Source organism: Symphalangus syndactylus, chromosome 9 (genome assembly GCF_028878055.3).
Source record: "Symphalangus syndactylus isolate Jambi chromosome 9, NHGRI_mSymSyn1-v2.1_pri, whole genome shotgun sequence".
NCBI lineage: Eukaryota > Metazoa > Chordata > Mammalia > Primates > Hylobatidae > Symphalangus > Symphalangus syndactylus.
In genome coordinates, this window is record NC_072431.2 from 71,867,838 (window position 1) to 71,892,243 (window position 24,406).

A 24,406-nucleotide genomic window follows, 5' to 3' on the forward strand; every position below is an offset into this window, starting at 1 on the left:
GGTTTAATTTACTCACAATTCTGCATGGCTGGGGAGGTCTCAGGAAACCTACAATTATGGTGGAAGGCAAAGGAAAACAAGCACCTTCTTCACTAGGCAGCAAGGGAGAGGGAGAACAGAAAAAAAAGCCACTTATAAAACCATCAGATCTTTTCAGAACTCATTATAATGTGAACAGCATGGGGGAAAATTACCCCCATGTTCCAATCACCTTCCGCCAAATCCCTCCCTTGACACGTGGGGATTACAATTTGAGAGAAGATTTGGGTGGGATAAGATTTTACAGTAATGAATTCAATACAAGGCACATAATATAGATTTTGTTTTCAGAATCTGAGGTTTCCAGGTTTCTAGTTAATTATCTACCTTATTAAAATGATCTTGTTTCAACATTGTTCTTTTCTGAAAATGCATAAAAACTCACACAAACACAATAGCTTGCTACATAACTTTCTTATGCATAAGGTATATCTTTTTTTTTTTTTTTGAGATGGTTTCTCGCTCTTTCACCCAGGCTGGAGTGCAGCAGCACCATCTCAGCTCACTGCTACCTCCACATCCAAGGTTCAAGCAATTCTCCTGCCTCAGCCTCCCGAGTAACTAGGACCATGGGCATGCACCACCATGCCCAGCTAATTTTTTGTATTTTTAGTAGAGATGGGGTTTCACCATGTTGGCCAGGCTCATCTTGAACTCCTAACCTCAAATGATCCTCCCACCTCAGGCTCCCAAAGTGCTGGGAGCCCCTGTGCTCGGCTGGTGTATCTTTAGAGAAATATATTTGTATATGTAACTCTATGTAAATTAAAACTAAAAGTCTGTTTTTGTTTGTCAGCAGAGATGCCACATGTGAAAAAAATATATAAAACAAAATTTTAAAAATATTTAATCAAGACTCAGAAATGTATGGATATTAATTATACTCACGTAATTTTTATGATCATAAAATGACCCTGTGGTTAATAGTAATTCAATTGCACATATTGAAATAACTAAAACTGTATAATGGGACTGTTTGTAATACAAAGGATAAATACATGCTCCAGGTGATGAATGCCTCATTTACTCTGTTGTGATAATTAAATATTATGTGCGTGTGTTAAAATATCTCATATATGCCATAAGTGTGTATGCACACTACCCACAAAAATTTTTTTAAAAATTAAATAAGGTAAAAAAGTACAAATTTGTCCTATGGGAACAAAATTCTTCAACTTGCTTGCTGTTTAAAACCACTAGCAGGCCAGGCATGGTGGCTCACGCCTGTAATCCCAGCACTTTGGTACACCGAGGTGGGTGTATCACCTGAGGTCAGGAGTTTGAGACCAGCCTGGCCAACATGGTGAAACCCCGTCTCTACTAAAAATACAAAAATTAGCCGGGAGTGGTGGTGTGTGCCTCTAGTTCCAGCTACTTGTGAGGCTGAAGCAGGAGAATCACTTGGACCCAGGAGGTGGAGGTTGCAGTGAGCTGAGATCACACCACTGCACTCCAGTCTGAGTGACAGAGCAAGACTTCGTCTCAAAACAAACAAACAAAAACACTGGCAAAAAAAGATTACTAGTGATGTCATTCCCCTACATTAACAAATAGTATATTGTCACCATCTTTTACCCAGAAGCTTAAGTAAGATGAGACACATTCGAGTCAATGGCAACTTAATACTTCTTTCAAAGCACAATAGTTTTAGCTCATTAAAAACAACTGTTTACATAGAGGTATAACTGATAAAATAATTTACTACTGCCATTCAAAGGTTTTCCTCACTAGAATTTAGAATATTACTCTGAACACCCGCCTTATACATCACTAAAACAATGTTATAAGTCAACCACAAAGAACCTCTCCATTTAGATTTTCATTATGCATTTTACAACTTAACGTCCTTACTTGTCCATAGAAAAGTTCATGAATAATGGACACCTATAAAAAACAATCTCTCATATCTCTGATGCAACAATTGGTCCAATACTTTCACATAAACAATGGGAAGAAAGGATCAACATGAAGTAATCTGAAACTTGAGTTACGTTACTATTTGCTTTTCAGAAAATCTATAATTTTTTTTACAGAGAAAGAAGCATACTTTGAATGTAATTATAAATCTCCAAATAAATCTACTTCTTTAAATTTATATTGTTAGATTTATATCTTTTTTTACACTCAACACTCTGATTTAGTGTAATGCCTGAAGTTTCAGCGCCTTCATTCTTTCTATTGTGAATCCTCAAATGTTTATATAGACTTAATTTTTGATTAAATATATTTTCCCCATTTACTGCATCTGCAAAAATATTTTTTTTAGTATAAACTAGTGTTTTCTAAACTGTAGTTTTTGAACAAATATTTTTGCACATTCATTTATACTTTCTCTCCAATATAAATTCTCTGATGTTCAACGAAGTTTGAGCATCTGCTTCAGGGTTTTCCTTTGATATAAAATGTGTACAATAAAATCTATAATATAAATAAAGGTACTACACAATCCTCTTTATGTTTTAATGTTTGTCTTTAGAATAAATAGTCTTTACTTCAAAGGCCTATATTTTCTGAAAGGTCTTTTTACAGTAATCACATTTATGCTTCTTTTTTTTTTAGACGGATTCTTACTCTGTCATCCAGGCTGGAGTACGGTGGTGCGATCTTGACTCACTGCAACCTCCACCACCTGGGTTTAAGTAATTCTCCTGCTTCAGCCTCCTGAGAAGCTGGGATTACAGGTGCATACCACCATGCCTGTCTAATTTTTGTGTTTTTAGTATAGATGGGGATTCACCATGTTAGCCAGGCTGGTCTTGAACTCCTGACCACATGATCCACCCGCCATGAACTCCCAAAGTACTGGGGTTACAGGCATGAGCCACCACATCTGGCCTATAATGCTTTTGTTAAGGATAAACTTTCTGATATTGAGTAAGATGTGAACAGATATTAATGGCTTTTCACATTCTTTATGTTTGTACAATTTTTCTCTAGGATAAATGCTTTCCTGTGCAATAAGATGTGAAAATTTGTTAAAAGTTTTGCCACATTCTTCATATTTGTATGAGTTTTCTTCAGTATAAATTATCTTACCTACCATAACATGTAACTACCATTTAAAGGCCTTACTTCATTTAACACATTTCTAGAGTTTCTCACCAGTATGATTTCTCTGTTTTAGAAAAACTTCAGGTGTGGTTAAATGCTGTCACATTTTTTATGTATGTAGAGTTTCTCTCCAGTATAAAATATTTTAATTAATAAAGATGGAGAACCAGTTAAAAGCTTTGCCACATTTTTTTTTTTTTTTTTACAATTGCAGGGGTTCTCTCCAGGATCAATTATTTTACATTTATTCAAACAAAAAGTTTGAGGACTTTTAAAAGACATTTCCATATTCCTTATTGTAGAGTTTCTCTTCAGTATCAATTCTTTTAGTGTATAATAAGGGTTCAAGAGTAGGTAAAAGCTTTACCACATTCTTTGTTTTTGTAGGGTTTGTCTCTAGAATGAATTATCTGACACTGTGTAAGGCCTGAGATGTGCTTAAATGTTTTGTCACATTTTTGACCTTTGTAGAGTCTCTCTAATATAAATTCTCTTAGGCTTTGAGAGGCTGAAGCAGGTGGTTCACCTGAAGTCAGGAATTTGAGGCCAGCCTGGTCAAAATGGTGAAACTCCATCTCTACTAAAAATACAAAACTCAGCCAGTGTGGTGGCATGTGCCTGTAATTCCGGCTACTCAGGAGGCTGAGGCAGGAGAATCGCTTGAACCCAGGAGAGGTAGAGGTTGCAGTGAGCTGACATGGTGCCACTGCACTCCAGCCTGGGTGACAAAGTGAGACTCCATCTCAAAAAAATATTTTTAAATAAATTCTCTTATGTTCATTAAGGTTTGAAGGGTGGTTAAAAGCTTTGTTACATTTTTTTTACATTTATAAGATTTTTGTCTGATATGAATTATCTTATGTACGACAGTGGTTTGGAACTGGTTAAAGGATTGGCCACATTCTCCACACTTGTAGTGATTTTTTCCAGTATAAATTATTTTATGTATTATAAGGCCTGAGGGCTGGACTTTACCACATTATTCACATTTGTAGGGTTTCTCTCCAGTATGCATATTCTTATGATTAGCAAGACTTGAATGCCACTTAAAAGCTTGGTCACATTCTTCACATTTGTAGGGTTTCTCTCCAGTATGAATCCTCTTATGAGTATTTAGAGTTGAGGAGAAGGTAAAGGCTTTCCCACATTCTTTACATTTGTAGAGTTTCTCTCCAGTATGAATCATCTTATGTTTCTTAAGGGTTGAGGAGCAGTTAAAGGCTTTGCCACATTCTTCACATTTGTAAGGTTTCTCTCCAGTATGAATTCTTTTGTGGTAAGTGAAGGTTGAGGGTAAGCTAAAGGCTTTGCCACATTCTTCACATTTGTAGGGTTTCTCTCCAGTATGAATCCTCTTATGAGTATTTAGAGTTGAGGAGAAGGTAAAGGCTTTCCCACATTCTTCACATGTGTAGAGTTTCTCCCCAGTATGAATTATCTTATGTTTCTTAAGGGTTGAGGATAAGCTAAAGGCTTTGCCACATTCTTCACATGTGTAGGGTTTCTCTCCAGTATGAATTCTCTTGTGGTTAGTAAGTGTTGAGGAACGGCTAAAGGCTTTGCCACATTCTTCACATGTGTAGGGTTTCTCTCCAGTATGAATTCTCTTGTGGTTAGTAAGTGTTGAGCGGCTAAAGGCTTTGCCACCTTCTTCACATGTGTAAGGTTTCTCTCCAGTATGAATTCTCTTATGTTTAGTAAGGGATGCAGACCAGCTAAAAGCTTTGCTGCATTCCTCACATCTGTAGGGTTTCTCTCCAGTATGAATTCTTTTATGTCTAGTAAGGGTTGAAGAGCAGTTAAAGGATCTGCCACATTCTTCACATTTGTAAGACTTCTCCCTAGTATGAATTATCTGATGTTGATTTAGGTGTGAAAGCATGCAAAATGATTTGCCATCGTTTTTACATTTGAAATGTTTCTTTCCAGTATGTCTTGTCTTGTGTCTATTGGAATTTGAAAATTTACCAAAGACTTTGACACATTTATGAGTCTGAAATATTTTGTTTTGGGTAGTTGACAAATATTGGTTAACATGATTATAACCTCCTTTGTGCACCTCACACTCACCCACACTTTTACAGCATTTTTTTACTTGTAAATTCTCGTGTCCACATTTTCCATATCTTCTCAGTATCACTTTTTGGAGTGAATCTTTTATGCTCTGCTCTGGCTGAAGGTCTTGGATGAAATGAGAACATGTAACTGAAAGACATAAAAATCACAAGTTTCTCCACGTACTACACTCAGATAAATATATTTTGCAGATCAAATATATAAAATTATACAAAGTACATTAGCAAAATGGCATATCAAAATACCACAAGCCGTAATTCCTTCATAGATGTATAAATGTAACAAAATCATAGTGATCAAAATACCTTTGTGGGAAATTTATAAGTAAAGTAACTGTGGGCACCAGGTGGGCACAATGCCAAGAGCCATAGAGAGACAAAAGAAAAGTCTGCTACGTTTACCCAACACAGCCCTTCCTCATCCCCAATAGAACATGGTGTCTTTAGGAGCAAACTGGCTTTTATCTCAAAAGAAAAATACTGGCACCTATATCTTTACTTTTGGCTTATAGGAGCCTTTCTGTCCTCCATGACAGAAAGTGCTGAATGAAATGGTGGTATACTTTGAAATGACATCTTTAAGTCTTTTGAAATCAAAAGTGAATGTTAACAACAGCAGAAAGACTGCTGTACCACAGACAGAAAATAGGTGTAGAAAGTAGTTACTGACTGCTAAGAGGAAACATGGAGAAGTCTTTTAACTGAAAAATAAATACAAAATTGCAGACAAGACACATCCTGAGAACATGTTTGAAAGACTCTGAGAATCTCTAGCCAAGACAATTGGTTTCAGGCTATGCCAGGAAAGAGTTGCATTATAAAGATCATGAAAGATAGTTTTACATTAATGTCTAAATCTCAACCAAAGATTACAATGTTTATAAAATATTAGGGCAACACGGTCCAATCAAAAAAATCAAAAATTTTGAAAAAGAAACTATTAAGCTAAAGATTTATATATTAATTTTAAAAATATAAGATAATCCATATTATGCTCAGTGAGAGAAATGCAAAACTAGATACCTAAATAATATCAGAAAAATAAGAACATCAACAAAAGCTTAGAATAATAAAAATAAACGTGGAGGTAAAAGAAAACAGCTGAAAACACTTAATGAAGAAGTGAAACAAACAAACTAGGATATACACAGAGAGGTCCATAACACATATTTAAGCAAAGTTTCAAAAGTCACAAACCAGAAGATAGTCTTTGGAGCTGCAAGATAAATGTGAGGTATTATTTATAAGCATAGTCCCCTGAGACAACCAGTGAATTTGTCAACAGACATCTTGCAGGTCAGAAAAGAACTGTGTAAAATGGTCAAAGTGCTGAAAAAAATCTTCATGGTGAGAATAATATAACCAGCAAACATGTACTACAAAATAAACAAAAAATAAAGATCTTCCAGAATAAACCAACGCTGGAAAAGCATATAAGCACTGCATGTGCCCTAAATAAAATGCTGAAAAGAGGTCCTTCCACTTAAAATAACATGATGAAAAAAATACATAACTTTCTGAAAAACATATGCATTTACAAAAAATAAAAGTCTGTGGCATTGTGATCATGCAGAAAACATTTTTAGTTGTTCTTTAAAATTTGAAAGATATAAACATAAAAATAATCAAAAAACATAAAAAGATATAATTAGCAACATTAATAAGACATACGGGATAGATATAATGAGAACAAATTTTTCTACGCAAATGAAGTCATTTTTTTACCAGTTTAAAATATACTGTTGTAACATTAAGATTTTCTAAAATCTCCAATGTAGCACAAAGAAAAAATCTTTATAGACACACAAGAAAATGAATCAATTACTAGCATGAGACAAAGATTGATATTATTGATATAATTGATATTGATATTATATAATGGTAAAATGAGTCCATTTACTAGGAATCTGTAACTATTATGTCTATCTATATGTATATGCATATATAACATCAGGGCTTCAAAATATATATTTATAAAAAGCAAATATTGACAGAAATGAAGCAAGAATTAAAATAGCAGCATAAAATTATAAACATTAAGATCTCACTTTCAATAATAAAAAATTCAAATAAAAAATCAATTAAAAAAACAGAAAACCAGAAGAACATAATATAGTGTATGAATTCATTTTGCATTGCTATAAAAAATTGCCTGAGACTGGTAATTTATAAAGAAGAATATTTCTTTGGTTCACTGTTCAGCAGAGTATACGAGAAGTATATGTCAGCATCTGCTTCTGGTGAGGATATGAGGAAGCTTACAATTTTAGTGGAAGGCAAAAAAGAACCAAACATGTCACATAATGAAAGATGATGCAAGTGTGAGGTGGAGAAATCAGGTTCCTTTAAGCAACAAGCTCTCATGTGAATTAACAGAGTGAGAACTCTATGATTACCAAGGGGATTGTGCCGAGTCATTCATGAGGGATTTGTCCCCATGATGCAAACACCTCTCATTAGGCCCCACATCCAACATTGGAGATTACATTTCAACATGAGATTTGGAGGCTACAACCATCTACACCATATTATAAACCAACTAGGCTAAACAAACATGTGCAGAACTCCCCAGTCAAAAGCAGCTGGGCACGCAATATTCTTATTTGCCTCTGGTGCATTCTGTTAGAACTTGTAAGTCTTAGTAAATTTCAAAAGATCAGCCAGGTGCAGTGGCTCACAGGTGAAATCCCAGCACTTTGGGAGGACAAGGTGGAAGGATCACTCAGGGCAAGAAGTTTGATACCAGCCTTGGAAACACAGTGCGACCCTGTCTCTACAAATAGTTAAAAATTAGCTGGGCATGGTGGGTATGTCTGTAGTGTCAGCCACTCAGGAGGCCAAGGTGGAACGACTACTTGAGTCTAAGAGGTTGAGGCTGCGGTGAGCCAAGATTGTGCTACTGCACTACAGTCTGGGCAACAGAGTGAGAAACCTTGTGTCAAAAAAAAAAATTAAGAAGAGCAAAATCATAGTGTATGTTTTCTAACCAAAACTGAATAAAACGAAAAAGAAAAAAAGTAAAACTGGCAAATGAAAAATATATGGAAATAAACACACTCTTCAGTGGATTCTTGCACAGGGTTAAATATGTCAATTTAACATTTTTGCTCAAGGGTCAAAATATTTAAGTGATATCTTAATTTGTTAAGGTGTTAATATAACCCACAGTGGTGAACAAATTTAATATAGTCTGTATCAAAATTCCAAAAGTATATTTATTACTAAAATATTGTTTAACATTTTTAAATTTTATTATGAACTATATCCAGAGAAACACACATGAAAAACAGAGGCATTATACTTCATAATTTCAAATCATAATAAAAAGTTTCAATAACAATAACTATGGGGTATTCACACAAGGACAGATAAAGACATGATAGAACAAAATAGGGAGGCCAGCAATGAACCCTTCTGTGTATGACCAAATAATCTGCCACAGGGTTGCCATGAGCAGACAATAGAGAAAATAAAATCCCTTCAACAGACAATGTTGAAAACTGGATATCTACATTGAAACAATGAAGTTGGATGTTTTAATTACATCATATAAAAACATTTACAACAAAATACATAGACTGAAAAAGAAAGGAATGAAACTCTTAGAAAAATAATATAGTGGAAAGACAGGACATTGGTCTTGGCACCATTTTCTTAGATATGCCATCAAATGCTTGAGCAACAAAGAGAAGAACAGAAAAATTTAACTAAATTTCAAAATTTCTGCAATCAAACAAAACATTTAATAGAGTGACAGAGCCACCCAAGAAATGGGTGACAATATTTGAAAATCACACGTGATAACACTTAATATTGAGAATACATAAACAACTCCTAGAACTAGACAACAATATTTGAATTACTTGATTTAGAAATGGACAAGTGAGCCGGGTGCAGAGGCTCACGCTTTTAATCCCAGAACTTTGGGATGCCGAGCTGGGCAGATCACCTAAGGTCAGGAATTCAAGACCAGCCTGAACAACATGGCGAAACTCCATCTCTACAAAAAATACAAAATTAGCTGGGCATGGTGGCACATCCCTGTAATCCCAGTTACTCAGGAGGCTGAGGCAGGAGAATCATTTGAATCTGGGAGGCAGGGGTTGCCATGAGCCAAAATTGTGCCATTGCACTCCAGCCTGGGCAACAAGAGAGAAACTCTGTCTCAAAAAAAAAAAAAAAAAAGAAATGGACAAATGATTAAACTAAATTTTAATTAAAGATATACGAATGGGAAGAACTATTTGAAAGGTTGCACAAAACTAATAATTTGTAGAAAAATGCAAAACAAAATCACAATACAAAACAGAAAAACAAAATTACCTTACATCAATTAGGATGGCCACTATAAATTTTTTAAAAACATAAACTATGTTGATGATGTAAAGAAATTGAAACCTATGTAAGTTGTTGATGAGAAAAAAAGATGCAGCCATCATAAAAAATATGAATGATTTTCAAGTAATTAAAAATGAAATTATCATACAATAAACAATTCCATTTATGAATCTGTATCTAAACTATGCAACATAGTAAAATAAAAACATAAGAGGTACCCTGCTTTCGTATTCCCCCACAGCAAGTCTCATAACCTAGCCTCTAAATAAATAAATACATACATGGATAAAAATTTAAAAATAAAAAAATTGTAACAAAACTTTATATGTCAAGGCTATAGTAATAAAAACAGAATGGCATGTGCAGAAAAATAGAAAATCACCAATGAAACAGAAACTACTATTCTCACACCTTTTAGTCATGATGCAAAAAAAGAACTTTAAAAATGATTTAACATAGAGTTTCTCAAAAATATGCAGATATTTGTGTGTCCCCAAAAGCAATGGCCAAGCAGTCAGTTTTTGCAGTCCCTTATAAGCCGTAAAGAAAACTTTAGCTCACACTATGAACTTGAAGGAAGAATACTGAACCGAAAGTAGAATCCTTAGAGAATTTAAAAGCAGTAGAAGGTGTCCCTATGTAAGCATAATAGAAAAAAATGACTCTGGCTTCTCAGAAACTCTTCCATCGAAGCACAGCTCCCCAGACCACATTTTAAGGACTAGCTTCCTCCTTGACTTTTGTAACTCTCATCTGTGTCATCTGCTTCATTTGCTCTCACTTACCTGGGTGTTTGGCTAACATCTCATTTCTCTTTATATTCTGGGGCTCTTTATTTTGCTCCAGACGGGTGATCAAGTCTGGCTTAGAAACAGCAATACCTGTTTTATTAAGAAAAAAAAGTAACATAAATCTGGCTGAATTCTTTAATTACCAAACTAGTCTTACGCTTAGTAAAGAGGATATAATAGAAAAGTCTAGAAAATTAAGATTGATTCATAACAGAACTTTCTAGCTATTTAGAAAATACTTTAAATTTGTAGGTCCTTACTTTCACTATTCAGTGTTAATGAATCAAAAATTGGTGGTAGGAACTGAATTCTAAATTGTGGGCAATGATATTTTATGCCACGACAGTTTTGGAATTGCCACTAACCAAGAGCAAAAGACACATAAGCTCAGGAAAGGGAAAAGTTCAGGTCAGGATAAAACATCCTGAAGAATCTGTTCTATACCAATGAATCCCCAAGACTTTCTTAAATTTGGAGAGCTACAATTCATTCATGCAAAGCAGAAATTACCAAAATCATCTTAGAAAAGAGAGAAAGGCAATATGTTAAGAATTGTGTATTGAAGTTATCCTCACCCAGGGAGACCAGGTTTCTGTAGTTCTCTAACATCACATCTCTATATAAATTCTGCTGAGCACAATCCAGGCATTGCCATTCCGCCAGAGAGAACTCTATAGCCACATCTCTGAATGTCAACAGTCCCTGAAAACAAAAAACAAACAAACAAAAAAATACTCATGAACACACAAACAGTTACCATGTGGCCATAGGCAGAGATTTTTATTTGACTCATGTTAAATAAGAGAGTAAAAAGAAGTGGTTCTGACTTATAAGAGTGACTAAAATTATTCATTAAGATAATGTTTAACATGGAAGTATTCTCTAACTGAGAAAAGAGGATAGCATAAGATCCACAATACCACAGTAGATTTGATATTTTTCCGGACGATAAATGATAAAATGAAGGGCATCAATATGGACATGTCTATTTTTTTTTTTTTTTAAACCGAGGCTCACTCTGTTGACCAGGCTGGAGTGCAGTGGCGTGATATTGGCTCACTGCAACCTCCGCCTCCTGGGTTCAAGTGATTTCCCTGTCTCAGCCTCCCGAGTAGCTGGGACTACAGGCATGAGCCACCATGCCTGGCTAATTTTTGTATTTTTAGTAGAGACAGGGTTTCACAATGTTAGCCAGGCTGGTCTTGAACTCCTGATCTCAGGTGATCCACCCACCTCGGCCTCCCAAAATACTGGGATTGCAGGCATGAGCCACTGCACCCAGTCGGACATGTCTATTTTTGAGTGCTATATTTACATCATACAGAATAAGTTATGTATATTTCCCAGGTAGAACATTCATGATGAGTTGGAAGGTTCCTCTTAAGTCTTAATATGTGCAATAAACTGAAGATCTTATACAGATTTTGTTTCAGGAGATTTGGGATAGAGTCTGAGTTTCTGAATTTCTAGCAAGCTCACCAATGTTTCTAGCCTAGTAAGAATAGTTTGTCAAACATCTAGTAAATGGCAGAGTCTGGGTTCTTTCCAGTTTCTCTCACCTGTAAATAAAGCTAAAAGCCCTCATTTTTAAAAGACAAATATATATGCAAAAATCATCTAAAAAGAAAGGACAGCTTCCAGATTAAATGTGGTTTATGCACTTCAGCTAGTAAATGTCCTAAGTGTACTTAATAATTAAGGGAATAATAATTAACTCTATAGTGGAAAAATGCCATAGAGATCTTGAGCCAAGTGAATAAAATTGTTATCAACTGTACTGGGACATATTTTTATTATGTGCTGATGCACACAGGACACAACATCACTGCTGGGGTATTTCTCTCCTTCCAGTAAAGTAAATTGTAGCTATACATATTTTATGAGACAAAATTCTCTCTTTGTCACCCAGGCTGGAGTGCAATGGTGCGATCTTGGCTCACTGCAACCTCTGCCTCCTGGGTTCAAGCGATTCTCCTGCCTCAGCCCCTGAGTAGCTGGGATTACAGGTACGCGCTACCATGCCAGGCTAATTTTGGTATTTTTTTTTAGCAGAGACAAGGTTTCACCATGTTAGCCAGGCTGGTCTCGAACTCCTGACCTCATGTGATCCAGCTGCCCCGGCCTCCCAAAGTGCTGGGATTACAAGCATGAGCCACCACACCTGGCCTAAACTTAATTATATAAAAAAAATCAGTTTTCTGCAAAGTTGAAGATACAGATAACTTCCCTGGCTGTAATTTTTAATAGTAATTTAAAGTAGTTTTTCCTTAGCACCCTGGAGAGCAAGTATCTCCTAATAGTTTTCAGAACTTTCTGGGTAATAAATCCCATCCTGTTTAAATGAGCGTTACCCTGTTCTGCATGGAACTAATAGAGCACGCAGATGAAACCTCAACATGACATGTTTCACTTTTCACTAATACCAAAGACAACTGTGTTTCCCCAAAGAAATCTTGAGTATCCACACCTTCTCATGTTCAACAGCTGCAATAGGAACATTTTAAATATTGCAGGTCATAAATTTGCGGTGAGAGTTCTGCATGGCATACAAGAACCCAAGATGAAGAGAATGTATAGAAGGCTGCGGTATACAGAAAAAAAATATTTTTTTCAGAACCCCTTGACTATCATAAAAATAAAAAATAATTGAAACAAACTCATTAGGGATAACAACACAAGTAGAGAAGTAAAAATTTGCAAGTTCCAAACACATGGCATTCCAAAAGGCAGAATGGACACTGCCTGTTTTTTTTGTTTTTTTTTTTTTTTTTTTTTGAGACACTCTATCACCCAGGCTGGAGTGCAGTGGTGCAATCTCAGCTCACTGCAACCTCCACCTCTTGGGTTCAAGTGATTCTACTGCCTCAGCCTCCTGAGTAGCTGAGACTACAGGTGCATGCTACCACTCTCAGCTAATTTTTCTATTTTTAATAGAGACGGACTTTCACCATGTTGGTCAGGCTGATCAGGCTGGTCTTGAACTCCAGACCTCATGATCTGCCCGCCTTGGCCTCCCTAAGTGCTCGGATTACAGGCGTGAGCCACCGCACCCGGCCTGAACACTGCTCTTGATCTGAGACATGCTCACCGGAGAAAAAGTGATTTTCTTCTCTTCCTCCTCTTTCCCTGAAATGTATTATCAGATAAGATGCTCTGGACATATAAAACCTACATCTTGAGAATATGCCTTTAAAGCACAACCTATTCACCTGCCACCACCACACACACCCACAGGCAGAAAGACCGAGACTTGCAGAAAACATTCACCCATTTTTGTTGTTTATAACTGAAAAGATTTCAGAGCAATGACAGAACAACGAGCTTCTCCATAACTATTAAAATGTAAGTTTCTTTTTCCCTGCCCTCCCCTATCAGACATCAGCAATTTTCTTTACAATAATGGGAGCATGAACCGCACTGACTTCTTCCTACCAAACTGAAACAGGGCAGGCAGTGCAGCCTTCCTTTGATGCAAAAGTTGAACTAAACTCTCCTGAATGTATCTTGAACCCCTCAAGTTTATAAATCATTTGGTAATCTTGGCCCCGCTCTATGCAACGTGCATCTGCAGGATCCAAAAGGGTCCAGGAATGGGCTTTTCCAACAAGTCCCCTGTAAATGCTGATTGTGCTTTCCCAGACACATTATTAGCATTAGCAAGAGAAAGCAGGCACAGCAAAAGAGTCCCTTACCACACCACATTTGTCACAATACTAATACTTCTGCTACAAATAAAGACAACTAATCTCCATCCTGAGATATTATATTTTTTGTTGGCTTTTTTAAGTTTACAGGGCCAACAGAAGACAGCAATGTCTGAGTAAACCTGCACTTGGGAAGCCTGTACACATGTACTAATAAAATGTTTATTAAGCAGGTACTGTGTGCTCAGGAGCATGTCACAGAACTCTGTGCTGGGAATAACACATTTTGTGATTTAATTTTCATAGCACCCTGGGAGTTGGTACAAAGTGTTGAATAATTTTTAGCATTTAGATTAAGAGCACAGCATTTTCATTTCTTCTTATGTTATCATTAATTTTAAAAAGAAAATGTATAGAATAATAATTCAATACAAAAAAACATATGAAGTGATACAATTATGTAAAAATTGAATAATCAGCTTCCAAATGGCTATTTTGTAAATAATGAAATTAAGCCAGAAATTAAAAAATTTTTGAAACTAATTAGACCTGAAATACAACATACCAGAATCTCTGGGTCACAGCAAATGTAGTGTTAAGAACAAAATGTATATCACTAAACATCCACATCAAAAAGTTAGAAAGATCTCAATGTAAAAATCTAATGTTAGAATTAAAAGAATTACAAAAGTAAGAGCAAACCAACTTCAAAGATCACAAAAGACCAGAAATAACCAAAATCGGAGCTGAAATGAAGAAGGTTGAAACATAAATATTTATAAATAAATATTTAATTATAAATAGTTAAATAATTTTAATTATAGTTAAATAACTGTTTAAATAGTTAAATAACTATTTATAAATAACTATAAAAAGTTCAATAGGCCGGGCACAGTGGCTCATACCTTTAATCCCAGCACTTTGGGAGGCCGAGGTGGGCGGATCACAAGGCCAGGAGTTCCAGGCCAGCCTGGCCAACATGGTGAAACCCCACCTCTACTAAAAATACAAAAATTAACTGGGTCTAGTGGCGGGCTCCTATAATCCCAGCTACTCAGGAGGCTGAGGCAAAAGAATCGCTTGAATCTGGAAGGCGGAGGTTGCAGTGAGCCGAGATCATGCCACTGCACTCCAGTCTGGACGAAAAGAGTGAAACTCCATGTCAGAGAAAAAAAAAGAAAAAAAAAAGTTCAACAAAACCAGAAGTTGATTCTGGTGAAAGATAAAACACTACACTAATGAAGAAAAAAGAAATAATTCAAATAAACACAGTCAGAAATCAGAGGTTTGTGAGGTTGTGAAGAAAGGGAATGCTTATATGCTGCTGGTGAGAGTACAAATTTGTTTAAACATTGAGAAAAGCAGTTTGACAATTTTTCAAAAACCTGGTAACAGAATTACCATTTAACCCAGCAACCCCACAATTGGGAATATACCCAGTGAATCTAAATTATTCTACCATGAAGACACATGCACACATATTTTCATTACAGCACTATTCACAATAGCAAAAACCAGAAATAAATCTGTATGTCTTCAATAGTAGACTGAATAAAGAAATTGTGGTATGTAAACACCATGAAATATGATGCAGTTATAAGAAAGAACAACATCATGTCATTTGCAGCAACATGGGTGGAGCTGAAGACTGTTATTTTTAGAAAACCAGTGCAGGAACAGAAAATCAAATACTGTATGTTTTCACTTATAGATGGGAGCGAAATAATGAGAACACATGGACAAAGATAAGAGAACAACAAACATTGAGTCCTTATTCAGGGTGGAGGGTTGGAGGATGAAGAAAATCAGAAAACAAATCTGTTGGGTACTATGCCTACTACCTGAGTGATAAAATAATCTGTACACAAAAATTCATGATATGATTTTACTTATATAACAAACCTGCACATGTACTCCTGAACCTAAAATAAAAGGTAAAAGAAAAAAATGTGGCTAGGCGCAGTGGCTCATGCCTGCAATCCCAGCACTTTGGGAGGCCAAGGCAGGCAGATCACCTGAGGCCAGGAGTTCGAGACCAGCCTGGCTAACACAGTGAAACCTTGTCTCTATTAAAAATACAAAAATTAGCTGGGTGTGGTGGCACACCCCTGTAATCCCAGCTACTCAAGAGGCTGAGGCAGGAGAATCACTTGAACCCGGGAGGCAGAAGTTGCAGTGAGGCGAGATCAACACCACTGCACTCCAGCCTGGGCGACAGAGCAAGACTCCATCTCAAAATAAAAAAAAAAAGTCACCGGTGGGAAAGGGTGCAAGGTAAGTGGTAGGACTGGTTTGTGCCACAGATGTGCTACAGACAGTGGTCCATGTGGGGCTATACTCTGATTTAGTCCTGTGTCCATGCAGGCAGATTAGACTATGATCAAGTGGTACAGACCCCTACGTTGGTGGAGGAAACAGGTTGCTACTGCAGATTCAGTGTCTGGGGTTGGGGATATGCCAGGAAACTTGTAGGCACTTTGGTGGGATTTTGGCAAGAAACACTAAAAGCAAAAGTATTGTGGCGGAATTCTTGAGGGTGGTGCCTAGTCCTGGGAGGGGTGTGGATGCATCAATGTCTAGTGGGTCTGTCTGTGAATGCATGAGAATCATGTGGTGGCAGCTCTGAAAGGAGGAGGTCTGTTACGACAATCCCTTTTCTCTAAGTTTTTGTCCCCTTTCACCCTGAGAGGGGACCTGGAATCACAGGACAATGTGCAGTGTGACAGCCTGTGTGCAGGAGAACAGAGACTCCCCTTACCAGACACCCAGAGTCCCCCTCCAGGCCAGGCCTCTGTAATATCTCTTTTCTGACACCAAATCTGTGGAGTTTGCTAAACACCAAGCAATTCGTTTTTTTTTTTTTGAAATGCAGTCTCACTCTGTCGCCCAGGCTGGGGTGCAGTGGCACGATCTCGGCTCACTGCAACCTCCACCTCACGGGTTCAAGTAATTCTCCTGCTTGAGCTTCCTGAGTAGCTGGGATTACAGGCACCCGTCACCATGCTTGCCTAATTTCTGTATTTTTAGTAGAGATGGGGTTTCACCATGTTGGCCAGGCTGGCACCATGCAAATTTTTAACACCAACTTGTTGTCGAACATTTCCATCCTGATACCACCCGGAGTCAGCACAGACCATAATTCAGAGCTCAGTCTCATCATATTGCCCTTACTGCACATACCTGTCACAAATCCCAGGGATCCATCTATGCTTCTCAGCTACTGTCTGTAAACTGGAGACTCCCATAATTTCCCTTAAGTTCAATAATTTGATAGAAATACTCACAGAACTGAGCTAAACCCTGTACTTATGGTAACCAGTTTACTATAAAACATGCAACCCAGAAGCCGGGCGTGGTGGCTCACGCCTGTAATCCCAGCACATCGGGAGGCTGAGGCGGTGGATCATGAGGTCAGGAGTTCAAGACCAGCCTGGTCAAGATGGTGAAACCCCATCTCTACTAAAAATACAAAAATTAGCCAGGCATGGTGGTAGGTGCCTGTAATCCTAGCTACTCGGGAGGCTGAGGCAGGAGAATCTCTTGAACCCGGGAGGTGGAGGTTGTGGTGAGCCCATATTGTGCCACTGCATTCCAGCTTGGGTGACAGAGTGAGACTCCATCTCAAAAAACAAAAAACAAACAAACAAAAAAAAACAAAAAAAACCATGCAACCCAGAAACAGTCAAATAGAAAAGAAAAGACATACAAAAAAATGTTTAAAAATACAAAAAATAAGCCAGCTGCAGTGGTGGGCACCTGTAATCCCAGCTATTTGGGAGGCTGAGGCAGGAGAATTGCTTGAATCCAGGAGGTGGAGGTTGCAATGAGCTGAGATTGTGCCACTGCACTCCAGCCAGGGTGGCAGAGTGAGACTCTGTCTCTAAATAAATAAATAAATAAATAAATAAAATTCTCCATCCTTTGTGGTCTTCACCAACAGCTTAAGAGAAACACTTTTTCCTATTATGACTTAGATGTTTTTGTATTTTCTTACTTATCACATAGCCAGATATAGACTGGAAATTTCCACCTCTTTCTTATAAAAGAATCAGCTAAATACTTTTCTTCAGTGGCCAAAATATTTTTTAATCAACTTTGCTTAAATTTTTCTCTTCTCCCAGGGCTCCTGACCTTTGAGTACCTTCAGTCTGAGCCAACATACAATCCCATTTTCTGTCTCTCCTTAAGAACATGCTGACTTCAGGGTAAAACATTCTCTGATCTAGAATCTAATTTTGCCCCCTTCCATCATACCATTCTTACTCCATCTTCTTTCTAAACTTGTTTGCTATTCTCTATGAAAGAAAGTCCTTGTCTGCCTATACGTTGATAGCCTTAAAAAATCTTACAGTTGACACTTTTTTCTGTTGTTGGGATTCAGAATTTTTTTTTTTTTTTTTGAGAGGGAGTCTTGCTCTCTCACCCAGGCTGTAGTGCAGTGGCAGGATCTCTGCTCACTGCAAGCCCCGCCTTCTTGGTTCATGCCATTCTCCTGCCTCAGCCTCCCAAGTAGCTGGGACTATAGGTGCCTGCCACCACGCGTGGCTAATGCTTTTGTATTTTTAGTAGAGATGGGGTTTCACCATGTTAGCTAGGATGGTCTCGATCTCCTGACCTTGTGATCCGCCCGCCTTGGCCTCCCAAAGTGCTGGCATTACAGGCACGAGCCACCGCTCCTGGCCGGGATTCAGAATTCTTACCTAAATCTGAATATCTGAATTTGTTTTATTTTACAAAGTCCAGAAACTGCCCCAAAACACCTTTATTTTCAGTAAGATCCTCCCAATTCCCATCCATTCTAACCCTAACTACATCGGCCTGTGGGTCCCCAGGTTTCCCTGGCTCTGTTGCTTATCTCAGTATCAAGGCTTCTTCTGTGGCTGGAGTGAGCAGGCTGGGACATCTGCAGGGAAGGCTCCCTAGAAAGAACTGACTAGGCCTTCAATAACCTCCTTTTGCAGGCTCCATATTGCTCTTAGCTTGGAGTCACAGGGCTCAGGCTTTAATTTTCAAGTCAGAGATGTTCACTTAGTTTTAGAAACTAAGTGGTGATAAATCCAGAAAAATTACTGAAATGCAGTGTTTATACAAGGGAAAAATTTTTAAGGTGCTTACATTTTATAGCTCAATAAGAAAAGCAAAAGTATCTATCTCTTTCAGACAATACACGTATCATTTACTTATTTCCATAACAGGACATTCAGTAAACATTAGTAATATGAACAAACTTCTAGAAAGTGCCCAGTCCCATCTCATAAAGTTTAGCATAAAATTCAGAAATCAAGATAACAGCGCCAGGAGCAGTGGCTCACGCCTGTAATCCCAACAATTTGAGAGGCACAGGTGGGCAGACCACCTGAGGTCAGGAGTTCGAGGCCAGCCTGGCCAACATGGCAAAACCCCGTCTTTAATAAAAATACAAAAATTAGCTGGGCGTGGTGGTGGGTGTCTGTAATCCCAGCTACCCAGGAGGCTGAGTCAGGAGAATCACTTGAACCCGGGAGTTGGAGGTTGCAGTGAGCCAAGATCACACCACTGCACTCTAGCCTGGGCGACAGAGACTCGGTCTCCAAAATAAAAATAAGATAACGGATGTAGAACAGAGGTTTTACTGTCACATATTAATTTTGCAAAAAGAGAGACTGATGTTTTGATGAATCTATCTAATTCCCCAGTTATCTAACACATTTTCTTGTACAAATATATTCATTTCCTACAGCCATAATGGAAGAGACATTTTTCATATTATTTCCCTTCATAATATTCCCAAAGCTAAGCCTTAGAACACTGTTTGAAATCACACAGCCAAAAAATAACACACCTGAGAAAATTTCTACACTTACCCTGAAAAAGAAAAGCGCAAATGTGAATTTTTAACCAATAGAATACATGACTACATTTTTTTTCTGAAACTTCCCTCTTTTATGCCCTTTGTAAATATTTTCTTACATATTAAGCTCTACTGATAAAATGCAATTTACAGTTAACTAACTTAAGTCGAAAGAAGTGAAAATATCTTTTCAAGGTGACAAACCCAGAGAGTTGCAGTGCTGATTGGAACACAGACATGTCTGACTCACGTGTCAAGTCAAGCCATCCGATCACTTGAGAGAGTCTCCCACGCGCATCCTGCTCACTGAAATGCTCAAGGACAAGCATTCCAGGAGACACTGCACTGTGCCTTCATGAGTTCTCCAGGTGCAATTACTTTGAGATTCTTGCACCATCTTATTGGGGTCAGTTTTTTTTTGCCTTTAGGGATAGTTTTTTTCCCTTCACAAATCTGACAGAATCCAGAGGGCAGAAATTACTTCTGTGTTTTTCTCTCAATACCTGCATATGATTGGCTGACAGGAATATGTCTCCATGAAACTGAAGCTGAGTTGGGTAAAGACAATTCTAATATCCCAAGGGATTAGCATTTTACGGGAAGAGTACACCAGGAGATTGCTCTCAGCCCCAGGCATCCATTTGCTCTCTTGGAAGGCTACACTTCATACCGCATGCTATTCTCAAAAAGAAAATAACTCAGGGGATGATATTCACTAGACACTCCAGCAGACACGGCCACGGTGGGTTGATATTCACTAGACACTCCAGCAGACACGGCCACAGTAGGTATCTTGGTTTATCCCCAAGCAGTACTAAGACCCAGAACCAGGAAGAACCTGAAGTGTGGCTGAAGAAACATTACCCTGTAGGGTTTCCCCCCAAAAAACTCAACCCACACATTATGATGTCTGTGCTTGGAGAATATAAAAAAAGAAGCACAGAGATTTTTTTACAATACAGTGTCAGAGGCTTAATCTCTGCTTTCTTTTTTTTTTTCTTTCTGAGACAGAGTCTCACTCTGTTGTCCAGGTTGGAGTGCAGTAGCACCATCTTGGCTCACTGCAACCTCCGTCTCCTGGGTGCAAGTGATTCTCCTGCCTCAGCCTCCTGAGTAGCTGGGATTACAGGCACTCACCACCACACCCGGTTAATTTTTTTTGTATTTTTAGTAGAGATGGGGTTTCATCATGTTGGCCAGGTTGGTTTCCAACTCCTGACCTCAAGTGATTTGCTCGCCTCGGTCTCCCAAAGTGCTAGGATTACAGGCATGGGCCACTGCGCTCAGCCCCTGCTTTCTTCTTATGTGAAATATTTACAAATGGGAACTTTTTTTTCCCGTTTGACATTGAATGACACTTTTAAAGTGTCATCCAATGCTTTTAAAAAAAATAATTGATGTAAAAGTACTGTGTCTGATACATACAAGAAAGGACAAATAGATAATAACGTCAGTTAGAAAGAAAAGTTGACATTTGGGAATGTCAGAAAAACTGAAAATTTAATATTTTATTGCAAGTGAGAGTTAGTCTGTGAGAACAGAATGGTTGACTTAAGACCATGTTTAAGACACAGCTGAGGCTGGGCATGGTGGCTCACCAGATCACCTGAGGTCAGGAATTTGAGACAAGCCTGGCCAACATGGTGAAACCCCATCTCTATTAAAAATACAAAAATTAGCCATGTGTGCTGGTGTAGGCCTGTAATCCCAGCTACTTGGGAGGCTGAGGCAGGAGAATCACTTGAACCCAGGAGGCGGAGGTTGTAGTGAGGCAAGATCACGCCACTGCACTCCAGCCGTGAGACTCCATCTCAAAACAAAAAGAAAGAAAGAAAAAGAAAGAAGAAAGAAAGAAAAGAAAGAAAGAAAGAAAGAAAGAAAGAAAGAAAGAAAGAAAGAAAGAAAGAAAGAAAGAAAAGAAAGAAAGAAGAAAGAAGAAAGAAAGAAAGAAGAAAGAAAGAAAGAAAGAAAGAAAGAAAGAAAGAAAGAAAGAAAGAAAGAAAGAAAGAAAGGAAAAAGAAAGAAAGAAACAGTTGAAAAATGCAGGCTGGGTATGAGAGCTTATTCCTGTAATCCCAGCACTTTGAGAGACAAAGGAAGGCAGATCACTTGAGGCCAGGAGTTTGAGACCAGCCTGGCCAGCATGGCAACACTCTATCTCTACTAAAAATACAAAAATTAGCCAGGCATGATGGCGGGTGCATGTAATCCCAGCCACTCAGGAGACTGAGGCAGGCAAATCACTTGAACCCAGGAGGCGGAAGTTGCAGTGAGCTGAGATCACACCACTGAACTCCAGCTTGGGCAACATTGTGAGGCTCTATCTCAAAAAAAAAAAAAAAAAAAAAAAATTCCAAGAGAAAACCAATTTCCTGTACAAATATTTAAAGAGCAGCCAGTTAGACTGAGGTGGATTGATTCTTCTCGGCTCTCACTTAAAAAAAAAATCTATCTCAAATGTATCTTGTATGGCTGGGCGAGGGGGGCTCACGCCTGTAATCCCAGCACTTTGGGAGGCCAAGGCAGGCGGATCACTTCAGGTCAGGAGTTTGAGAGCACCCTGGCCAACATGGTGAAACCACGTCTCTACTAAAAATACCAAAGCTGGGCGTGGTGGCAGCCGCCTGTAATCCCAGCTACTCCACAGCCTGAGGCGGGAGAATCACTCGAACCTGGGAGGGCAGTTGCATTGAGCCAAGATCGTGCCATTGCACTCCAGCCTGGGCAACAGAGCAAGACTCCCTCTCAAAAAAAAATTGCATTTCTTGGAAATTACTTTCTTGAAGAAAAATATTCAGGCCTAGTCAACCACAGACTGCCAGTTGATCTCTGATGACATAACCAAGCCATTTTCACCTGGATCTTACAAACAAGGAAACTACATAACTGTGCCAAACCAATTATTTAATCTGGTTTGCTTCATCATGAAACTTATAACAAACTTTCCTTCAAGTCTCTCCCATGGGTCACAACCCACAAACCATAGCTGGGCGCTCTATGATTCTTGAATCACACTTCGATCCAATTCTCTTTTTATAGCGACTCTCCATACATCTCCTACAGAAAAAATGAGGAACTAGGGACCCCAGGGAACACAGCTCTTTCCACTCACGAATCCTGCACCCTGAGTCTGGATTCTCCCTTGATGACTTTCCCATCCCTGCACAGTCTGGGTGAGATGAGGCGCTGGTAATGTAGAGCTGCCCAGAGAGGCCTCCAGTCCAGGGCAAAGCCACTGCAGAGGAAAAAGACAGAACTCCCAGGGTCCCAGCCGCTGGCCCAGGCACCATCTTAAGGCTCGAGGGGACTAAGAGCCGAGCTGGGAAAAGGAGGATGTGAGTCCTCAGATTCCGGAGCTGACTGCGAGGAAGTTTGGGTCCTGCTACAGCCACTTTCAGTCAGTTCCAACCAGCCCCCACCCCTCTCTCACCGTGACAGACCCAGCACTCACCATTTCTCGGCTTCCAGGGGGTCCCGGTCTTTTAGCCATACATCTGCGAATACTTGCAGGACACAAGGCCACAGAGGCTTGGCCTCTAGGAGCAGAGGACGCAGAGCAGTGAAGAGAAGGACTGGAGCTCTGGGCGCAGAGAAGCTAAAAGGATCCGCAACATTACGGAAGCGTCTTGTTCTCTCCCGCTGCACGCCTGACTGGACAGTTTCTATTCCACGGCACCTCATTGGATAAGGTTTGAGGCCCCACCCTTCATGCCCTGTGTGACGGAAAATGTGATCAGACACTGAGCTGAATAAAGCAAAAGTAACAGGTTAGGCTGCAGCCTTTACAGCCAAGCCTTCTTCCCTGATCTGAGCCAGGCCAACCCCAGAGGATACTTGCATTTAACCTTGTTTATAACTTCATATGCATTTATAAATGATACATAATATAGTTATTCATAAATTGAAAAAATATAAAGACAATTATTTTAAAATTTCAGATTTTATGACCTTCCTTGCTGCGGACCCTTTGCAGTGAAATGGTTTGGCTCTGTAGCGCCACCCAAATCTCATCTCCAATTGTAATTCCTGGCAGGGCGCGGTGGCTCAGGCCTGTAATCCCAGCACTTTGGGAGGCCGAGCGGGGAGGGCGAAGAGGGGGGAGGGGAGGGCGGGGGGCGGGGAAGGATCACTTGAAGTCAGGAGTTCGAGACCAGCCTGGCCAACATGGTGAAACCCCCGTCTCTACTAAAAATACAAAAATTAGCCAGGGTGGTCGGGGGCACCTATAGGGTCAGCTACTCAGGAGGCTAAGGCAGAAAAATCACTTGAGCCCAGGAGGCGGAGGTTGCAGTGAGCTGAGATCGTGCCATTGCACTCCAGCCTGGGCGACAGCAGGGAGACTCTGTCTCAAAAAAAAAAAAAAAAAATGTAATTCCCACATGTCAGGGCAGGGACCGGGTGGGAGCTGACTAGATCTTAGACAGGGATTATCCTCATGCTGTTCTTGTGATAGTAAGGGAGCTCTCAAGATACCCGATGGATTAAAAATGTGGCATATCCCCCAACCCTCCCCATCCCCAGTTCTCTCTCTTTTTCTACCAAGTAAGCTGTGCCTTGCTTTCCCTTCACCTTCCGTCATGGTCATGATTGTAATTTTCCTGAGGATTCCTCAGCCATGTAGAACTATGACTTAATTAA

At 39.0% G+C, this 24,406-nt stretch overlaps 1 protein-coding gene across 1 annotated transcript; it reads right to left on the minus strand.

The window, feature by feature from the left end:
* Positions 1-456: 456 nt before the first annotated feature.
* ZNF716 (zinc finger protein 716) lies at positions 457-23,370 on the minus strand. Its single transcript, XM_055293041.1, has 4 exons — positions 23,220-23,370; positions 10,870-10,996; positions 10,289-10,384; positions 457-5,295 (listed from the first exon to the last, which is right to left on the minus strand). The coding sequence occupies exons 1-4, from the start codon at positions 23,256-23,258 to the stop codon at positions 4,070-4,072; spliced, it is 1,488 nt and encodes a 495-aa protein (XP_055149016.1). The 5' UTR covers positions 23,259-23,370; the 3' UTR covers positions 457-4,069.
* Between the last annotated feature and the right edge of the window lie 1,036 nt (positions 23,371-24,406).